This window comes from Lampris incognitus, chromosome 14 (genome assembly GCF_029633865.1).
Source record: "Lampris incognitus isolate fLamInc1 chromosome 14, fLamInc1.hap2, whole genome shotgun sequence".
NCBI lineage: Eukaryota > Metazoa > Chordata > Actinopteri > Lampriformes > Lampridae > Lampris > Lampris incognitus.
The window spans coordinates 13410206-13427735 of record NC_079224.1 but is presented as its reverse complement, the minus strand read 5'-3'; the positions used below and the strand labels follow the sequence as shown (position 1 = coordinate 13427735).

Sequence of the window (17530 nt, the reverse complement as noted above, 5' to 3'; positions counted from 1 at the left end):
TTCATTTAACATTACAGGAGTTTGTAAACACTGTTTTGAATACTATAATATACCTTTGAAGAATTTTTGTGTTCAGAACCATCTTTATTGATGGCAACACTAGACACAGTTGCCCAGAGACTAATAACAGTAATTTGGTGATCATCAGGTCTTTGTAATAAGGTAAAAGAAAATGTATTCAGGGTTGACCATGTCATAATGGTCCTGATACTTTGCATATTGCCTGTCTTTGTTTATGTAATGATGAAGACATATTTCCATGTGGTGATATTGTTATACTCTATTGAAAAATTTATTAAATTTTGAAACACGAATTTAACATTTTGACTGTATTGGGGACTTTTGCAGGTGAAGTTTGGTGTTGTGCTTGACAATTTATCTGTTCTAGGCATTGCATTTAACAGTTTTGAGAATGTTGACAGTTTCAAGAATTGGATTTAAGCAACTGAGAAAAACTGTAATTGTATTTTGTCGTGTAATAATTATGCTGTGTGTGGGGGGGGAAATTAAAACCAGCCACCCTCCTGCAAGGGTGTATCTAGGGGGTGGCCAGGTAACCAGGCCAAGGCCACCTTTTATAATGAATGAATGAATGAATGAATTAATTAACTAATACAGACAGACAAAGAAATAAATGCTGATTTTGGTTAGGTTACATCAGTGGTTCTCAACCTTTTTGGGGTCCTGGACCCCCTGCGTATTTTTGATCTACCCTGAGGACCCCTCCACCTGATCTTGGGGGAGGGGGGTTGCAATTTGATAGAAACAGTAGAAACTGCATTTTAAATTGCATTATAGCATTTATTCACTCTTTGGGGCAAAAATAAGAGCTTTCAGTTATAACTTAGATATAGTTAACAAAACAGAATTCTTATGCAGTAACTTTCAGATATATGTAACAAAACAGAATATGTATTCAGTAACTTTCAGATATATGTAACAACAGAATTTTTATGCAGTAACTTTTAACAATGCAAACGGGAGCGAGATCTCTTATTAAAATACAATAAATTACACTTGTGAAACAGATGTAATTAGAGAAAAAAAGTCCTGTTACCCTTTATAGTTTAGGTAGATAAAGGTCTCAGTCACATTTGAGTAAAATAATCCTATTTCTATAAATGTCATAGGATCTTTTTTTTTAAAGATATTTTATTTTCACGGACCCCCTGCAATTACACCACGGACCACTAGGGGTCCGCGGACCCCCGGTTGAGAAACACTGGGTTACGTGACAGTTAGCACTACAGGATATCCTTACTGGTCTCAAGACTGACAGATAAGATTCACACAAGCAACCTTACCTTACATTTGTAGGCTCTGAGCTTGTTTCTGATGTTTCAAGATTCTACCCTCAAGCTCTCTGCAAATATTTAAATTTCCATACAGTAACAAGGGAGACTGCAATTATGGGTTGAGCACAGTATTTTCAATTCTCTATGGCTTCAAACAAGTTTCTTATTCTCTTTCATTTAACTTGTAATTTGCATTATTTATCTGCAATTATTTAGTTGTGCATCCGTTTGATTGCACAACTAAATAAGATGCAATTGCATTGTAAAGAATGTACTCCAAATTAATTCATATGATGTAAGAGTATGCTAACTGGCAAACCAAGACTAATGGTAATTTCAGGGCTGTTAGCATTTTATGACCCTTGATCAAATCACTTTTTTATAGTCGGAGAGTTGAAGGTGATAAGATTTTCATTGGGAGTGATGAAGAAGGACAGGATTTGGAATGAGTATATTAGAGGGACAGCTCAGGTTGGACAGTTTGGAGACAAAGCAAGAGAGGCAAGATTGAGATGGTTTGGACATGTGGAGGAGAGGTGCTGGGTATATTGGGAGAAGGATGCTGAAGATGGAGCTGCCAGGGAAGAGGAAAAGAGGAAGGCCAAATAGGAGGTTTATGGATGTGGTGAGGGCGGACATGCAGGTGGCTGGTGTGACAGAGGAAGACGCAGAGGACAGGAAGAGATGGAAACGGATAATCCGCTGTGGCGACCCCTAATGGGAGCAGCCGAAACTAGTAGTAATAGTAGTAGTAGAGAGTCATCTGGCAACAGAAACATTAAGATACGTAAATGACAACACCTATATTGAGTTGTGTTATGTTAAACACAAAATACGTGATCACAGAAAGAATTGAAGGTGACAGAAAGTTGCCCTTTTAACATTGCAAACAATGGGGAGAACCAATATTTACCTTACTAAGACGAAGCAGAAGTACATCAGCCGTACTTGTGATAAAGGTCTATTCATGCAATTTTTGCTTTGTTTTCTGGAAACAGCAACACCCAATTTCTGTTACTTTTTGTGTATTCATAAAGTAAGAATGCTATTCATTGTTCTCTTTGCCTCTCGATGGCCATAATGGTATGTTAATTGTAATATATTCGCTACATTAATGACGATGAAACAAACCCAAAAAAATTTCATGATTGTTTTTAAAGACTAACCATATGGCTAACTTTTTATTGTTAAAACACACAAGTACAGATGGCCTTGTTGATATAAAGGTAATTTCTCCTGTGTGCCCCTGGAAATTTGGCACTGGTGGAGTAGTAGTAGTAGTAGTAGTAGTAGTAGTAACTACGACTACTTTCAGCTGCTCCCATTAGGGGTTACCACAGTGGATCATCCGTTTCCATTTCTTCTTGTCCTCTGCATCTTCCTCTGTCACACCAGCCACCTGCATGTCTTCTCTCACCACATCCATAAACATCCTCTTTGGCCTTCTTTTCCTCTTCCCAGGCAGCTTCATATTCAGCATCCTTCTCCCAATATACCTAGCATCTCTCCTACGCACATGTCCAAGCCATCTCAATCTTGCTTCTTTTGCTTTGTCTCCAAACTGTCCAACCTGAGCTGTCCCTCTAATATACTCGTTCCTAATCCTGTCCTTCTTCATCACTCCCTATGAAAATCTTAGCATCTTCAATTCTGCCACCTCCAGCTCTGCCTCCTGTCTTTTCGTCAGTGCCACTGTCTCCAAACCATACAACATAGCTGGTCTCATAGCCTTCTTGTAAACCTTCCCTTAGTAGTAGTGACTGCTCTGCAGAATGAATTTGCTGCCCATGCTCCATATTTCTCATGTGGCTGTGGTGTAGCACAAATATAAGCCATCATACATGTCCAGGCTAGTGACCATAATCCAGACTTACACAAATAAAGGAAATGGAATAAGCACTTTTGAACCATTGGCTACTGTTACCCATTGAAGTGTGTGGATTTGACAAGTAGCAGGCAAAGCAGCTTGTAGCTTATCATATCAAATTCAGTTATTCCATAATTGTTTCTAAATTTCCGGGCAGATTCGTTTATTTTTAAAATGATTACCCCATCAAAAAGTAAGAGTCAAACCCTGATCAGTTGAACCCCAGGCCTATTTCCCTTCGCTATTTCCTCAGAGCAATAGCGCTGCAGCCAGACCCTCTTGTTTTATTCTGAAATCACAGACAGAAGTGATGCCTGCCTACACAGTAATCAAAAGTGCGAGTATTCTTTTTATACTGGTTAGGTGCTAAAAATAAGCAAAACACGGGGTTGGATTTTAATCTTTTGGCCGTTAATACAGGCCCAAATTCATGACCTTGATCAGTTTCCAAGGAAACATCTGGCTCACTTACGCAGGGTCCTTCCTGTGTTTATGTCATAGCCTTCTTAAATTAGAGTGGTCTAAAACCCCCAAGCAGTGTGCTTCAAACAGGAAGATGACCCTCCTTCCGTCTCTGCTGTAGGCTATCCTTTGATTTTTTTAAAATCTGATATTGACTGCGATACTCCTGAAAGTATGGCTCTCGGCTTACTCTCAAGGCTACAACACTAACCATTTATCAAAAGCTACTTATTCCACATGGAGGGTCAGCTGAGAGAGGGAGCCTGGTGGGGGCAGATCAATTACTACTGAGCACTCGGTAACACAGAATGTAAAGATAGGGTAATTTTAAATCATACTTTGTAAAAACATAAAAACTGACTGTGGAATTAGATGTTCTATAGCCCACACCTTCTGTTGCTTAGAGGCAGGCCAGGCTCTAGACAACAGGGGGCCCTAAGCAAGCTTTTCTTTGGGGGCCCTCTTACTTTGCCTACAGCCAAGAACTATGAAATAAAACTATAAATTATATATGTATATAGATGTATACATAATATGTATTAGCTATATATAAAACTATTTGTTTTATGAGGACAACATGACAACCCTTTGCTCTTGTACTACCACAATGTGGCAAGAACACTATTGCACTCTCTAAAGTGGGCATGATTCTTGCATGACATTAATACACAAAACAGACATTTGTAGTAAACACGGCTTCATTCAATAGATGTTCATTAAGAATTATGCCCTCAGACCTTAAATCAGAGGTCTCTGAAACATCCTCAAGGCACACACTCTTTCTAAACTGTCGATGAAAAATGAGGGTGATACAAGTTTTGACGACAGGCATGTTGGGAAACAACACAACCCAGCCAACACTCAACAGCAGTCATACAGTTCACAGTTCAAAATAATCTAAAATGACACCAAAACTCAATCAATGCATAGAAAATGTAATACTGTTGATGTGAGGTGTGAATGAGTATATACACTAACGTGAAAGAAACTATTAAAATATATTTAAACTATATTTATTATACACAGATGTTGCTAGTACTTCCTCCAATAAGATGATTTACCACTTGCCTTGAGTGCACAAACAGAATATGTTCCAGTGCATAGAAAATAGGTTTCCATGTCCTTTAAGTGAAATTGCCAGAATGACTGGATTTTAGGGATGGGTATCGGAACCAGTACTAAATTGGTACCGATTCCTGACCGGGCAGTACCAAAATATTGACAAGCTCCTAGACAAACAGTGCTGCTATCGGCATTTATGTAGCGTTAACGCATTCTAACTGAGCTGGCATTTTCAAATTCCTAACTGTCCCCCAATTTTTGGTGATGAAGTTGCTGGCATCAGGCGATTATGTTTGATGTTGCGTAACTGCGTATTTGTATTCTGTGCTCTCTAGTCATGGCTGACAGGGCAAAACGTTCAAAAGTATGGGCTCACTTTACTAGATTTAATGAAAATGCAGCTAAATGCTATATACGTAAAAAGTTAGTTGCGTGTAAAGGGGGGGTAACACCAGCAACCTCATGAAACACTTACAAATCATTCTATAAATCGGAAGCAGTGCAAGCGGGTTTGACTGCCTTAGCAAAATGGCTGCACCTACGTCCTCAGTGCCGCCTCCGTGCTCCAATGGTGATGGGATTTGTCAAACTAAAATTGCGACTGTCTCGACCTCATCAAGTCGAGGTAATACTCATTATCGTTATAAAAAGAAGTCTGTAGTTATTAACTCAGGACACAGTTAACATCGGTTTTAAGCACTTCTAATTTAGTTTCCTATTTCCTAAATAATCTCATAGGCAGTGTCAGTCATGCAGCAGCCACAGCTTCATCAGCGGATAGCAGAAGTTAGACACCCAAGTCCGACCCATACTCCATCGCTAGATGAGGGAAAATGACCTAGGAAAAATCAGCAGAATGTCACAGGGCTGTCCCCAAATTTATTGTGAATGATTTAATGCCCTTCACTACAGTGGAGTCCAGTTAGTTTAGATATGCTCGGTAGCCAATAGCTAGCATAGCATAATTTGCTAACTGCTAGGTAGCCTAAGTCTGAATTTAGTTTGAGCTGTCCTGACAACCAGCGATAACTTATTTTGTATTGGTTGTGGCTGTTAATATTTTCAACTGTAGGGAGAGGACCACAGCCCTTAACTCTAGTTACCACCCCCCTCCCAGAGGAACATTATCAAACATCATCATGACGTTGAGAAGAAAAACATAATCGATGAGCTTGCCAGTGTATAGTAGACATAACCACTGATAGGTGGACAAGTGTCACACAGGATCACTATATGACAATCACACTCCATTATGAAAATGAAGTCCAACTGAGACAGAAAGTCTTAAAGACCCAGGCAGGGTACAAGTCTCAGAGTGGTCCTGTTTTGGCTGAGGAGATAGAAGTCCTTGCAGAATTTGGTGTGAGAGAAGGTTGTAGCCATAACAGTAGATGCTGCTGCTAATATAGACAGCTCCAAATCATAAAGCTTGGATGCATCGCACATACTCTCAACCTTGAAGCACAAAAGGTCTATCCAAACCATCTCCAGGTGGATGGCAAGGATCCTGGATGCCATTGTGTGGATCAAGAGTTCATTCATTGTGAAGACCATGTTCCAGGAGAAACAACATATCCTGGGTAAGAAACTAAGCCTCATTGTTTCAGTATCATCCAGAAAGGACTAAATAGTTGTAAACTGATTTCAATGGGTCTTTTATACATTTCAGGCCTGCCTGACCATTCCATGTCCTGGATGTGAGGACATGCATGCCATTCATGTAAAGCTGGCTGTTTTTTCCCCCCCTAATAAATGAGTGACAAGGTGTACCCTGATTGGGAAGTTACTGTTTAATTATTTTCTCGTGTACAGGATGATGACATTATGCATTTTTCGAGGAGGCCACTATAATGGACCCTACATTCAAGGGAAAGTTAAAAAACGATGACGTCTGGGAACAACCGAAGAAGGCAGCAGTGAGGGAAGTAAGAAATCATCAAAATGTATGTTCTTTGAGAATGTGTGCAATGTTTATTTTAATTTTGAATGAAATAATGTACATAGTAATATTAATAAGGTAATCTCCCTCTCAGCCGTCAGAGAAGGATGAGGTGACAGTGCATGCTCAGGATGGGTAAGAGGATGAAGAGGAGGAAGATGTATTTTTGACATACTTTTGTGATACCGATGCTGTGTTCTAACAAAAAAGCAATAAGCGTGACTACAATAATATGGTAAATTTTATGTTACAGTTTCCCGTTTCAAATGAACTCAGAGTCTCCGCACTAGAAGAAGACCGAGTGCTGAGGAAGAGCCTCATTCTACAGCAAAAGATTGTACCAACCATCCATGAAAAGATCAACGAAAGAGTGAACTGTCAGTCTACAGAGGCCTCCCTCCTATCCCTACCTCAGAAGACCCTGCCCTTTGGTGGTGGGGTAAGAAGGACACTCTTCCTTTTCTCGCACAGCTCTCCCATCACCTACCGCTACATTAAAGCCTCATCAACACCATCTGAAAGAGTGTTCTCCACAGCTGGGGACACAATCTCTCCTCCAGAAAGTCAACATGTTCATTTTCTTAAGCAAAAACTGTTGATGTGTTTTTTTTGGCTGGCCAAATGATACAGGAGAGATGCCAGAGTTATCCTCTAAATTGTTGTATTTAAGTTTCCTTTATTAATCCCCTTGGGGAAATTCAGTTACTGCAAATTAACCCATCCTAGCTGTGATCTGTGTAGCTAGGAGCAGTAGGCTGCCGCCTTCTTGCTGCACCCAGGGACCAACTCCAGTTCTTTTCCCATTGCCTTGGACAGGAGTATAAACCCTAACATGCATGTTTCTTTTGATGGTGGGGGAAACTGGAGCACCCAGAGAAAACCCGCCACAGATATGGGGAGAACATGCAAACTCCACACAGAGGACAACCTGGGATGACCCCCAAGGTTGGATAACCCCGGGGTTCAAACCCAGGACCTTCTTGCTGTGAGGCAACAGCGCTAACCACTGCGCCACCGTGCCACCCAAAAAGGGCGTACATATTACATTCACATATCTTTACTCTTTATAAACGTTTTTAAGTTATTTTCTTTGTTGTCTATCTCTGTTAGCTTCTGAGAAGCTCAAAGACTATATTTCTTTGGTAATTTGTAATATTGTTTAATTTTAGCTTCTGGTAGTGAAGCAGCATTAAGGTACATCACCGCCAGACATTTGTTTACCAGACATGTGTAGCAATTGCTGCTCCCACATTATGTATACAGGAAACTCAGGAAGCAATTTAACATGTCGTTTCTGCAAGAGAGCAATATTAAAATAACCATTGAATCTTTTCATGTCATGTCTTTATTTTTTTGCACCAAATTATGGAGCGTAGTATCAATAAGGGTATCGATACTTACCGGTATCGATAAGCAGTATCAGTGTTGATATTGATATCAATAAAATCCTGATGATACCCATCCCTATTGGAAGGATTTAATTATGTTTAATGGGCTGTCAACTATCCATGACAATATCTTGTAAATACCCAAACACAATATATGGGAAACAAGTGGCCAAATGTGACAAACAATAAAAACAGATTCCAGTTTGATATTAGATTAGCTACAATGCTGTCGGCTCGGCAAGTGGCAGGACAGGAGCTGCACCAAAAGTTGCATCACCGCGACTGTCTGATGATAAACATTTGGTTATCTAGAGTGGGGAAACAATGCAAAACAATTTCTATGGCCAAAAATATAAATGGACAAAAGATAAGATGAAGAAAATAAAACGTTTCAAAGCACGTTTAAAAAAATAAAATGGTGGATTCCTCTTTAAAGCCTTGGCAATCTGTGGTTTCCTAAAGCTGTAAAGCGTTTTTTCTATTTGACTGGTCGTTTGTGTTTGAGAGAGAGCAGGAGAGAGCGAGAGAGGGAGGGAGAGAGAGAGAGCAGGAGAGAGAGAGAGCGGGAGAGAGAGAGAGAGGGAGAGGGAGGGAGAGAGCAGGAGAGAGAGAGAGAGAGAGAGAGAGAGAGAGAGAGAGAGAGAGAGAGAGAGAGGGAGGGAGGGAGAGAGAGCAGGAGAGAGCGAGAGAGAGAGAGAGTATTCACCTGTGCATTGCTAAAGAATATCGCTTCAATTGCAACGAATGACTCCATGACATGTACCTGAATCCCAGCTTCCGCTCTACCTTCGTCTTCGTCACTTTACTTTTGGCAGCGCCGGGGGAATACTGGCGTTTTGGGGGCGCCGTCATGTACTTCAGCAGCATACTGATTGATTGGACGATTGCTGCAGCACCTGCGCCAATCAGATCACTCCACTGACGTGCTCGATCCTTTGAGGAAGCCCCCCCCCTTACTGGGTCAGAGCCAATCTATGTCTCCCGGCAACTTTATTTTAACAAACAAACAAACAAACAAAAGGATTCGCGGGGGTCTTACGCAATTACGTATTCAGCGTATAGGGCGGAGCGGCTCTGCCTAAAGGCAGTAATAATGAAGCCTTTCAAGAACATCCGTTATCAGTCAACAATAACCCAAATGACATCGGAATCCATCAACCGTTACACACACACACACACGCTCGAACATGTTGTGTGTGGTCAGAAGTATCGTTGTTGGTCCTTTCTGACATTTCGGGGGAGAGGAAGGAGGAAGAGGAAGTTGAGGGGAGAGGGCTGGAAGTTGAGGGGCGAGGGGGGGGCTGTTTCTTTTTTCTTAATCCGCCGGAGCTGTCTGTCACACGAGTCATCCAGCGGTGTGTGTGCTGAGGGAGGAGGAGGAGGAGGGTCGGAGCGGCGACGCCGGTTTCTGCGTCTTTGAGGACTCCTTTAAAGGCGGCCGATCTAGTGGTTGTTCGGACTCCACGATGCCGCAAACGGGTTAAACACTGGCACCAAAGTTGGTGTTTTTTTTTTTTACATTTTCTTCTTTTCGGTTTGTTTTGCGCGTGCGGTGGTGCGTGACAACAGCCATGGAGTATTGGCGACAGTGCGCGCTGTGGCTGATAAGCTGCAACGTGCTCCCCGCGAGCCACCGGGTGACTGCGGACTCGGCGCAGGTGTTTGACCTGGCGCAGACTTTGCGCGACGGGGTGCTGCTGTGCCAGCTGCTCAACAACCTCAGACCTCGTACCATCAATCTGAAGGAGATCAATCTCAGGCCACAGATGTCACAGGTACCCCGAAAATGTCTCTTTTTTGTTTTTGTTGTTGTTTCGTTTACATTTCGCGATGCTTTCAGCTCAAAGACAAGTTATGTTCCGGCATACCACACTGCCAGCAAACCTACCTTTACAACTCAGTGCGCCAGAGAGTCGTTTGAAACCATATTCAGAGGTCTTGGGATACATTTTGGATTTTTTTTTTGTGGGCTGCTCCACAGTTTAAAATAGATCAGTAAAAATTACTCTCAGTCCCTTGCTGCCGATTTGATTTATGTTCTTTTTTTTCCTCTTATCCCCCCCCCTTCATTTTGCTGTATGCCGTACTGTTGTGCAAGTAGACTAGGAGTTGAGGGGCGCCATCGTAGCTGAATGGTTACAGCACATACCAACGTCACTGGTTCGAATCTAGCCAGCGACATGGGCCCCCCCACCGCTCGCTCATCTGTGTTAATATTGTTATCTTAATGTGAATGAAAAATTGGACCATTAAAGACTTGGTTAAAGGTCAAAGGTCTCGCTCTCTCTCTCTCTCTCTCTCTCTCTCTCTCTCTCTCTCTCTCTCTCTCTCTCTCTCTCTCTCTCCCTGTCTACCTCCACTGTTGCTATCTAATAAAGGTATAAAATCACCTCTTTAAAAAAAAAGTAGACTAGGAGTAGGAAGCACAAGGTCACGCTCTATGCCCTGGCATAATGACAGACAGCTAAGTGCCAATCCAAACATGTTGGAGAAAGAGGCGACGCTGTGGCCTCTCGACTGTCATTTGAAGATTATCATCTGACGTCGACCCGCTCCCAACCACGTGACAGTGAACCCGTACGTGGACTTGGTTTACTCGTGTCATGTACACGCATGCCCATACATTTTTATTTAAGCGTCTGTTTTTATACAACCCGTTGAATAAAAGCAGTTACAACTCATGCCAAGATTAAATGACAGTCTTAAACTTGCCTTAATCTGTGCGACCCATGGGAATATGGTCCAAGTTAGGACCTCGCTCTTCCCAGATTCCCTCCCACCGCCACTGGAGAGGCCTGATAAAATCCTGACTTTGATCCACCCATTAGCCACCAACACTAATGCTATTTGCACAGCAACTTGTAGTTTGTTTTGTGACTGAGTCATCTAACGTGTACGTACCATTCCATGTCTTCTTTTTTTTTTGTGGTCCACATTTAATGATTTTCTTTGCAGGAAATAATTGCACCATCATAGCTTACAAATTGCCCCTTAATGGTTTACTTTTTTCTCTCTCGTAGTTTTGTAAAAAAAAACAAACTGAAACACCTTGACACGTTAGTGTGGTTTTAATGTGCTGCTAACCCAACATAGTCAGCTGCTGAACACACTAAAACATGGTAGGCTCTTGTCATTCGAGCCAGAAGGTAAAGCAGTAGCTGCTGCGTATGTAGTATAGGATGCAAAAATGCACATCCAATCACAGCAAATTTCAATATACATTCAAAACAATCTGAAGCTTTATGTTAGATGTTGGGCCGATACGGGCCCTGCCAGCACGTGATTGGCTGCCCTGCATCTGTCTGTGAGGGTGAAAGCAAAGCAAGCTCAGGCCTCAAGTTTGCTGAACAATGCCGCCGTAGCCCGCAGCTATAGGGCATCCGCGTATGGCTGGGACAGCAATGTGTGTTAGTGGGCCCCAGATTTTAAATGGCCCTTTTCCATTGTGTCACACCAACCCAAGATCTCAGAAGTGGCAATGTGAGCATGGAAGTAATGGATGGGAGCAGTGGAGGGTAGTGTAGTGCAGTGTACTGTGAGTAAGTAGCATGTTGAACCACTATTTTTACTCCGCTGCATTTGAGCCCAGACCTCAATGTCAGGACAACCGTGGCACGGACGGCAAAATACTTATGTGAGGGTTATGAATAAGCAGATACTGAATATATTCCTTGTGCCCTCACGTATCATGCACTTAATGCTGTGGAGAGAGAGAGAGAGAAACAGAAAGAGAGATTTTGTTTTCATTTTCTCGGTCATCTGTGCTCTTGGTGATTAAATTATAACCTTTTGGTGTCATTATTTGACTACTTGTAGTCTAATCTTTAATCAACCAGGAAGTCCAATGAAGATGAATAATTTGGCTGAGAGGGCTGCATTGTGACAAAAGTGAAACCGGCAAGATTGAGCAATATCAGCAATCAATAAATGTAATTAAAATCACAAAATCGGTAGATAATGAATAAATAGTGCAATGGTAAAATGTCCTGAAATGGGCAAACAGAAGAAGGTTGTCTGTTGTGGCAAACCAGCAGGGTTAGGGTGGAGTGAAAACATGTTTTGGCTAAGCAAAGCACGGTGTTGTGGCGATTATTTAAATTCCACTCTGACAATAAATGAGGCGCGAGACAATAATCTCATACAGTATTGTCACACTTTAAATTTTGTAAATTTTAAATTTTGTAAATTTTTGACATAACATTTTGCCAAATCAGTAAGCGGGTTGACAAGACCATACCGGCTCGGTCGAGGCTCCATACCGAGGCCCGGGTTAACAACAATCGCCATTGTTGCTGTGCCCTCACAGGGTACCATTTGAAACTTTTTTTTTTATTCAAACGATAAATTTACAACAATAAGGCAAACATTACAACTGAAAACTTTTCATCCTCCAGGAAGCAATGAGCAGACACCACAAGAGATGGAAAACATGCACACAAACCATACAAAAAAGGCATAAAATAAATCAATTAAGCAGAATAAAACATAAAATAACCATAAATGAATCAATAAAGCAGAATAAAATGTAAAATAACAATAAAATAACTAAACTGTAAATAAGGACTGACTAAATAGTTGTTAGTTTTTAATATAGTACGTTGATCAGATCATTTTCTAGTAATCCATAGAGATCCACTGTGGCAACCCCTGAAAAACAGGAAACAAGCCGAAAGGAGGAGGAATAATAATAATAATTGTCACACTTAAATAATGCTCAGAGTATTGTGCACCCGAAATCAATATAACAAGTGCACCCCGAATAGAGGATCACTGTCTCTTATAGGGCAGTTGTCTGTCATGTCTCCCTGCTCTGCAACCCACCTGGACTGTTTCTCCTATTCTTGTGCACCTCTGCACAGAGCATGCCACCCAGTACCCGTCTGTCCAATTCCTCTGTACATCTCCGCTGCTGGGGCGTCGAGTGTACTTCCTATTCACCTACTTTGCACACAAGAGTACATAATGTTCTTAACAGTTACTAAGGAGTTCAGGGTTGCCCCCCCCTTCCATAGCCCCCCCTTCTAGCATTTAATGCTAACCAATAACAGAAAAGCAGCCTCTCTTAAAAGGAGATGATGCAAAAGAAAAACTTCACCAAAACAGAATTTCTTCACCTCTGTTGTGCACTGTGGCAAACCAGCAGGGTTAGGGCAAACATATTTCAGCTAAATAAAACATGGACAGCCCCTGACCCCTCAGCAGTAGAGACCGGCTCTGTCAAGTTCATACTGATTGATGCACAGCGCAATTGGGGGAGAAAGAAAAAAACACATGTGATGTCAGTGAGCATAAATTAGAGCTGGAGATTTAATGAAAACCAGGGGTACAACGAGTGCAGAAAAACCCACCATGTTCACGCACTTCCTCCACAGACAAAACGGGGCCCCAAGGGGCTGCTGGAGCAATCATGGGCGTCTCTGCGATGAACCTCTGAGATAAAGAGTGGCATATCTATTCTCACATTCTCGCGAAGTAGAGTCTCATTACGGCTCTGTTTTTACACTGCGCTTTATTATTCATGTGCCATCTTGAGTCAGAAAATTTTTTTTTTCCGCCCTCATGAAATCGTTATGGCTTTAATCAGCATCGAGGGTGTCTCCATTTTGGACTGACATTTGCAAAGCTGTATCAAAAGCATCTTGCAGTACAATGACATGTGATGACCGGTCTGGTGGAATATGTGTTAAATCGTCAAATAAGCTGGTGTTGTGCTGGGTTGGTAACGTTACACATGACCACTGTCTTACAGTATTCATGTTCAATCCCAGATTTCAAACCCATGCTCTCAGGTTTTAAACCTTGTTTGAATGTAAGGATTAACCCATCGGTGACCATTATGTTAAATGAGAAAAAGCAACCGTGCTGTTTTGGAGCCCATTTTTCCCCCCTTTTGTTGAATTGGCTCGAAGCCCCACGGTGACGTGATAAATCAAAACACCAAAGCTGATCACACAAGTAAGATAAAACAGTAATTAATTGCCATGGTAACAGAACGGATTCCCAGAACTGATCACAAGCATTTCATTAAACATTTAATCACACTTTTTGAGATGTCCAATGTTGTTTTGATTTATTTTGTTATTATTTTTGTGTATAAATTGGACTGTGTTTCATTTTCTACCGCAGTTCCTGTGCTTGAAGAACATTCGGACGTTCCTGACGTCGTGCTGTGAGGCGTTTGGGATGAAGAAGAGCGATCTGTTTGAGGCCTTCGATCTCTTCGACGTGCGGGACTTTGGAAAGGTAACTTCGAAGCTGTCTGTTGACACGGCGAAGTTGAACAAGTCCCTTGGGCCGCGTCAAAAGATAATAACGGGTTACACGGAAACCTGAAGTGTAACTGTTATGCGAACAATGCCCCATCTGTTGTGTGCAGAATAAAGTCATGTCAGCTTTACTGAGCGGGCCAGTCAAACCGTCCGGCAGCATGGTGGCTCAGTGGTTAGCACTGTCGCCTCTCAGCAAGAAGGTCCTGGGTTCAAACCCCGGGGTTGTCCAACATCAGGGGTCATCCCAGGTCATCCTCTGTGTGGAGTTTGCATGTTCCCCCCGTGTCTGCGGTGGGTTTTCTGCAGGTGCTCCGGTTTCCCCCACCATCAAAAAGAAACATGCATGTTAGGGTTAATACTCCTGTCTGTGCTCCTGAGCAAGGCATGGTAAGATGAACTGGAGTTGGTCCCCGGGCGCTGCACTAGCGGCTGCCCGCTGCTCCTAGCTACACAGCTAGGATGGGTTAAATGCCGAGAAAGAATTGCCCCATGGGGATTAATAAAAGTAGTAAAAAAAAAAGTTAGGTAAGATAAGCAAGGTTAGCATCCGAGCCGTACAGGACTTTGGAAAGGAAACATCAAGATAGTTTGTTTGCCGCAACAAACTAGAACAAGCCCACGGCTGCTCTGATAAGCCTTTTCTCTACATTCATACATATTGATATAGAATAATTCAGATCTATTCTATTCTATTCCCATCGCCTGTATTATGGGATTAAGAATAGAATTATTACAACACATTTATTAAGCCATTTTGTTTCAGCAGGATGTGCAGGATTTGATTCTTGTGGAGTCAGCTTCGCCAGCATCAGAATAAGTAAATTGTATTTGAGTGATATGTAGAGAACTCGCTTTTATGATGCTGTTCATAACAGCGGAGCTCAGATCTGTACGAGGATGACTGTTCAGTCAGAGCAGCTGAGGCGGGTGGCTGTCAGTCTGCGGTTCTGCCAAGGTCAACCTTGATCAATAGTTCATTTAACCCCCCCACCCCCCAATGCCCTCTCCATAAAAACAGTCAGAGATTCATATTACAGTGAAGGATGAACACAGTGAAACACGATGAGCCCCATGTGCTTTAGAGTTAGTCAGAGCTTCATGTGGTTTGTCGCCTGTCTGTTTGATGGAGGCGAGGTGTCTGTGTGTGTTTGTGTGACTGCACAGTTTGTGTGGGCATGCATATACGTGTGTGTGCATGGAAGCTTATATGTGGGTAGAGGCATTCAGTAACTGCTTGCAAATGGCTCAGCCTTGTCCCTCCCTCATACATTTTTTAATGGATGGCCGCTGTCTTTTTATTGCCGTGTTACTGTGGGACCTTGTTTCTTGTAGAGTACACAAGGTTACCAGGTCAGTGGGTTTGGAGTCCTCTGCTTCTGGCTACTCTGGACTCCCATCTACAGCAGGAGGAGCCTGATTTGGCTTACTCGAATGTCACATTTCCATAGTTCAGTGCATTTTTAAACAACATTTCCTCGTGAGTCATTACGAGCTCTCCGGGCATCCATGGGCTGTCTTTCTGAAGTATTCTAGCTCATCTTGCACAGAAGAATCAAAGAACTCAGTTCACAAAATTAATACACCACAGTCATAAGTGATAATTTTTCATAATAAATGAACCATTTGTTAAAAATGCTGTATCAACAAAGCACAGTACTTTGTTTTACTTCCTCATTTTTTTTTAAGAGTTCATCTCAGACAGCAGATCTCCCAGTTTGGAGCAAGGTTTTTAAGTTATGCCTATTTCGTTAGTAAGCAAACTTTGCTCCACTTTTTGAAAGAGAAACAGGACAGCAGACCATAGCTCTTGAGATCTATACTAACCAGGCCACAATGGTCTTCTTATAAGAGTGAGAAAACACAACTGGCGTTGCAGAACTGCTTATTGAGGTGTTGCATGCGTGGAGTTTCCCCACACAGACTCGCTCTCCTTTTGCACTTCAGTGTGTCGCGCTCCAAAGAAGCTTCCAGTTAATCTGGCTGTTGGTAATCCGGGAGGGGAGGGGCTGCCCCACAAATATGTACATCCAAGCCCGGGCTGCTTAATCTCAGCCATGTTCTTTTCCACCAAACAAACAAGCTTCGTGAGGGAGAAGGTTGCGTGGCGTCATGACTTGTTAACAATGTGCCCAGCCGCAGGTTTCAGCGATTGGGTTGGATGGACTCCAGAAAGGGTTGTAAAGCCAAACAAGAAACGCTCAAATCTCTTCCAGAGGTTCCGGAAACATCCCAAAGAGAACATCTCAAATCTCAGCCAGTCTAATCCACTTCATCCGAGTTGTGCCAAGTCGGTCCAGACACTGAGCATTAGTGCGCTGCATATCTAATGAGCGCATCCTAACCTACATTTCTCTTCTGAGTTACCACAGACCGTACCTCAGCATGGACGCCTGCGGGCGCATGGCCAGCAAGAGATAGAATATAAGAGGCAAGAAGACGGCGTTTTTCTTTTCCTCCCTCAGTGCACAATAATGTCAGCACCTTGACTGTAAAAGCAATATGCATGCTCGTCATATTTAGACGAACTCAAGGTTGCCGCCTTCGTCTTAATAAGAGTAAACACAAACTTGCCATTTAGGTTGCACAGTGGCCATGCGTGGCTTCTTTGACGAGCTCAACATTTCAAATGAAACCAACACATGATATGAAGTTATCTTCCAGATTTCCTTCCTGTGTGTTCCTTGCACAGGGGATCTGATATGATTCTGCACACACACCACCAAACCCCGTAGTTGGTCTTTGGATCCACTCCGTCTCCGCCAGGCGGTGGCCTAGAGGGGATCATGCACATGGTTGTGCGCGCATTTGTGTTTGTCTGTGTGTGTGTGTGTGTGTGTGTGTCTGTGAGAGAGAGTCTATGTCTGTGTCCGCAGCTAATCTCGCAAACTACTAGACATATCAGCCTAAAATTTTTGTGCACTTATGACTGTATGATGAAGAACCTCTTGCAGTTGTGGTGACTAAAAACCTTCGAAAAAGTTTGTGCTCACGATCGCCGCTCCCTCTCTTCATGCCCTTTTTTGGGGGGGGGGGGGGTTTCCCCCTTTTTCTCCCCAGTTATACTTAGCTAATTACCCCACTCTTCCGAGCCGTCCTGGTCGCTACTCCACCCCCTCTGCCGATCCGGGGAGGGCTGCAGACTACCACATGCCTCCTCCGATACATGTGGAGTCGCCAGCCGCTTCTTTTCCCCTGACAGTGAGGAGTTTCACCAGGGGGACGTAGCACGTGGGAGGATCACGCTATTC

General features: G+C 42.7%; 1 protein-coding gene across 1 annotated transcript in view; it reads left to right on the top strand.

Moving 5' to 3' along the window:
* Window positions 1-9584: 9584 nt before the first annotated feature.
* Window positions 9585-17530, top strand: part of LOC130123717 (guanine nucleotide exchange factor VAV3-like) — a 79524-nt gene continuing 71578 nt past the window's right edge. Inside the window, exons 1-2 of the mRNA XM_056292990.1 lie at window positions 9585-9788; window positions 14140-14256. Coding sequence (XP_056148965.1) covers window positions 9585-9788; window positions 14140-14256 — 321 coding nt within the window. The remainder of the gene's footprint in view (window positions 9789-14139; window positions 14257-17530) is intronic.